General features: G+C 41.3%; 1 protein-coding gene across 1 annotated transcript in view; it reads right to left on the bottom strand.

The window, feature by feature from the left end:
• Positions 1 to 4,150: 4,150 nt before the first annotated feature.
• The window catches only part of LOC138974697 (uncharacterized), a 2,789-nt gene continuing 1,939 nt past the window's right edge, over positions 4,151 to 5,000 (bottom strand). Inside the window, exon 4 of the mRNA XM_070347418.1 lies at positions 4,151 to 4,715. Coding sequence (XP_070203519.1) covers positions 4,288 to 4,715 — 428 coding nt within the window. The 3' untranslated portion in view covers positions 4,151 to 4,287. The remainder of the gene's footprint in view (positions 4,716 to 5,000) is intronic.

The raw sequence follows: 5,000 nt of genomic DNA on the forward strand, positions 1-5,000 counted from the left end.
GAAATGAAACATACACATGTTAAATTTAAAAGAATAAGTAAGGCAAATTAAAAAGAGCATCTTAATATCATTTGCAGGTTTAAACCTTTTGATTGTGAGTAGTTTCAACGCCGTATATTCGGCTATACTGATAGCGCGCTGACGCCAGGTGTAAAGAAAGCGTTGTCGCCAACTTCACGGAAAGTGTCCCCCATTCAAAACAAAATGTGTCTCTTTGAAACCACGTACAGCTTAAATTCATAATTGTGGGAATGAGTAATGTTTGTATTTAGTACATGTTTGTTTTTCAACGAGAAATATACACGTTCCGTCGCGATATAACCTTGAACGGTTGAAAACGACGTTAAACACCAAATAAAGAAAGACAGAATATACACGTTAACGAACATATGAACCGATTTGCTGTAGATCTGTCCTCGCTCAAGCATGTTTGCTCAGTTTCATCCCATCTTACACGCCTCTTTGTCAATAAATAGCCTGACAAGCCAAACTATTATGTTCATTGATGTGTCCTGCGTTGATATGTGAAATATCAACATTCAAAACGGTCTGTATTGTGCAAACATTCAAAAAGAGTTGAAGCAGTCAAAATTGTGAGGTAGCGCAACGCCGCAACGTCTGAATCGGAAAAAAATTGACTCCGCGCGTTGAAAACCAAACAGCATCAACACATCCTACCTAGCCAACAATCGCTTGGCGGTACGGCAGCGTACGCTCGGTACGGTATAGCCTTGAATATACGGGGTGGTTTATAATGGCCCTGTCACACGACCGTTTCATAACGCCTGCGTATGCCGACGTATGGGACATTTGAATAAGTATTTGAATAAGTACGCTGGCGTACGTCGAATACGTTATGGGTACGTTTTGTATACGTTAAGAGGACGCTGAAGCACGCTGGCATACGTCGTAGTACGCTGAGCACGCAGCAAAGTTTTGTGCATGCGGTCGTGTGACAGGGCCATCGTAGAATCTGTTGGCAAACGTTATATTCCTTTCGCTCTGTCTTCGTTATATTTACTTTTTTGTTGTTGAGGGTTGTATTTGTTGGACGCACAAAACTCGATTTTGTATACCTATAGCTTCTTTATGTATATACGCTTACCGCATGGGAACACCCCAAGTGCTCTCCACAGAGAGCGAGCATTTGTCAAACAATATATTTCGCATGGACGTAGAGGTATAGATTGGAAGCCTTGTTATCACGTTAGAATTAATTAACTTTTTTTGTGTTAATCTAGAGAATAAAACTTATGGACAGCTTGTAAGACAAACATTGTTACAACACAAAATAATTCTTTTACCGTCGAGAAAAAGTCAGACAATTCAAACCTATGATAGTGGGGAGCCTGGTTGCAGAGCGTTTGGGTCGCGGAATTAAATTAAGGGTTGTGCATGTTTCAACATAAACACACGCACGTACACACGCACGCACGTACGCACGCACACACACACACACACCCACACACACACGCACGCACGCACGCACACACACACACATACACACACATACACACACACACAGAGTTACACACACACAAACACACACACACACCAAACACACACACGTACGCAGGCAGTAACACACAAAGACACATACACAAAAATAAACACACAGACCTACAAAATGACAGACATACACATAGTGAGACAAACCGACACAGAAACCCCCACGCACGCACTTATGTACGCAAACAAAGACGTAGAGATGCTTATAGAGAAACACTTACGCAACCAAAAACAAGTCGCGTAAGGCGAAAATACAATATTTAGTCAAGTAGCTGTCGAACTCACAGAATGAAACTGAACGCAATGCCATTTTTCAGCAAGACCGTATACTCGTAGCATCGTCAGTCCACCGCTCATGGCAAAGGCAGTGAAATTGACAAGAAGAGCGGGGTAGTAGTTGCGCTAAGAAGGATAGCACGCTTTTCTGTACCTCTCTTTGTTTTAACTTTCTGAGCGTGTTTTTAATCCAAACATATCATATCTATATGTTTTTGGAATCAGGAACCGACAAGGAATAAGATGAAAGTGTTTTTAAATTGATTTCGAAAAAAAAAATTTGATAATAATTTTTATATATTTAATTTTCAGAGCTTGTTTTTAATCCGAATATAACATATTTATATGTTTTTGGAATCAGCAAATGATGGAGAATAAGATAAACGTAAATTGGGATCGTTTTATAAATTTTTATTTTTTTTTTACAATTTTCAGATTTTTAATGACCAAAGTCATTAATTAATTTTTAAGCCACCAAGCTGAAATGCAATACCGAAGTCCGGGCTTCGTCGAAGATTACTTGACCAAAATTTCAACCAATTTGGTTGAAAAATGAGGGCGTGACAGTGCCGCCTCAACTTTCACGAAAAGCCGGATATGACGTCATCAAAGACATTTATCAAAAAAATGAAATTTTTTTTCGGGGATTACATACCCAGGAACTCTCATGTCAAATTTCATAAAGATCGGTCCAGTAGTTTAGTCTGAATCGCTCTACACACACACACAGACACACACACACACGCACACACACTCGCACGCACATACACCACGACCCTCGTTTTGATTCCCCCTCGATGTTAAAATATTTAGTCAAAACTTGACTTAATATAAAAACACGCACACAAACACACAGACAGACAGACTTTGTTCTTGGTAGAGAAATGCATTTCTTTCTGTATCGCTTTCTCTTTAAGTGCAGCTACCTCGCAGAGAGAGAGAGAGAGAGAGAGAGAGAGAGAGAGAGAGAGAGAGAGAGAGAGAGAGAGAGAGACAGAGACAGAGAGAGACAGAGACAGAGACAGATAGACAGACTGATAGACAAACAGAGGGAGAGACAGACAGACGAACACACAGACAGACAGAGACAAACACACAGACAGAGAACACAGACAGACTTTAACAGTGGTTCACTATTGTACGTGCAATTAATTTTGTTAAACTACACGTTACGTTCACCACTGCGTGTTTTCTGTATTGCTTTTTCTCTTTCAGTGCAGCTACCTCGCAGAGAAAGAGAGAGAGAGAGAGAGAGAGAGAGAGAGAGAGAGAGAGAGAGAGAGAGAGAGACAGACAGACAGACAGACAGACAGACAGACAGAGAGACAGAGACTGAGAGACAGAGACAGAGAGACAAAGAGAGAGACAGACAGAGACAGACAGACAGACTGATAAACAGACAGAGGGAGAGACAGACAGACGAACACACACACAAACAAACACACAAACAGAGACACACAGACAGACTTAAAAATTGGGTCACTATTGTATGTGCAAGTTATTTTGTTAAACCACACGTTATGTTCACCACTGCGTGTGTAACCATGTAAAAAGTTACCGTCTTTTTATATGTGTCTACTTGCATTGTAATCTTTGGGGGGGGGGGGAGATATAAATGTATGTAACGCGCAATACATGCCTTTTAACTGACTAAAATTGGAATTTTCATTTGAAGACTAGCATAGCAGTGTGACACGTGGTTCATTCGTTAATACCTTATTACAAAAAGAAAAGGAGAACGGCACTGACGCAACCGGAAATAGAATTTACCAATGAAATGCTACCATCAATTTAGGAATCAATGTGATGTAAGTTATCCTAAAACTGTCGTATGATCACGACATCGTTTAGCATTTAGGATCAAATTGTGCCAATGTGTCCACAATGCACAAATCACAGACAACAGTTATACGCTTTACGTACATGTAACTCTCCAATTGACATTTTCTGCCACTTGAAACAAATGACTTTCGAAGGAAAATTAACTCCAATATATAAATATTATGCATGAATTTTAATATTTACTTGCACTTTTTGAAAATAAAGCTTTTTCTACGATAAGGTGTTTACCCCCTAAATGTATAACTCATCCGGTAGAAAAACCGGAAGTATCGTGTTCTAAGCATATGTTTAAAAAGTTAATTGTGTTAATGTAGAACATCCTGTCGATGTATATGTTTAGGTTTTTAATGCTTTAGGGGAAAAGCATAGCCAATATCCAGTCATCTTCATCTAACACCCCTAATCTCAGGGCCCTTTTTGTTAGTGGGGGTATAGTCAAAAATCACTTTCATTCAATATTTTCTGCCATTTCAAATACATACACGTAATTGCAAAATGTCTTGAATTTTAAGATGCTTGACTATACCAAGAAAACCTGCACTTTTTGCAGAATGAGGGGGGGGGGGGGGGGTAGGGGTGGTGTTGTATTTTTTCATAAGCACTGATTACATGATGGAAATTGAAAACGGAGATTTAATCAGGCTCTAATTCAAACTTCAGTCACGTCTGATGCACTGTCCTCCGCGCCTTCACTGGCTTCACTGGCTTCTGAGCCAGCGACACTGGACTCGTAAGTCTCAGCGTCTGGAGTGGTGGGAACAGTTTGGCCGGACGATGGCCCAGCGTTGTCAGCAGCCGGAAAGGCGTTCTGTGGAGGGGCGTTCTGTGGAGGGCGAAGTGTAGAGGGGTGTTGTCTGGAGGGAAGTTGGCTGGTAGGCCATCTGCTGGAGGGGCGTTCTGTTGACCTCCTGACCTTGGTTTCCTGATGCAGTAAACTCCAGAAAAAACTGCTGCCATGACGACAAACACACCAGCCACACCCAGACCGATGATCAGATTGCTTGGTGAATTGGATTCCGTGTCTGTGGGCGTTGTGCTGGTGTTGTCCCAGCTGTTCTTGCGTCCGGGCGTTGTGCTCGGTTCTGGTACTGCAACATAGTGGGCATACGTAGAATGTCCCCAAACAATGTCACACACAGACATGCCACACAATATTCACATGTTTTTCGCGACTTATTTCACATTTGGTGTTCATAATGCGTTTTCTGTTATCATTCTTATTATGAGTCCCCTTTGTTGGGGAAACACAAACTTCCCGTTCTTGTATGTAGACAACAATGAAAACAAGTGTCGTCACAGTCGGGTCAAATTACTATTACGCGCGCGCGCGCGCGTGTGTGTGTATGTGTGTGTGTGTGTGTGTGTGTGTGTGT

Source organism: Littorina saxatilis, linkage group LG8, assembly GCF_037325665.1.
Source record: "Littorina saxatilis isolate snail1 linkage group LG8, US_GU_Lsax_2.0, whole genome shotgun sequence".
NCBI classification, from domain to species: domain Eukaryota; kingdom Metazoa; phylum Mollusca; class Gastropoda; order Littorinimorpha; family Littorinidae; genus Littorina; species Littorina saxatilis.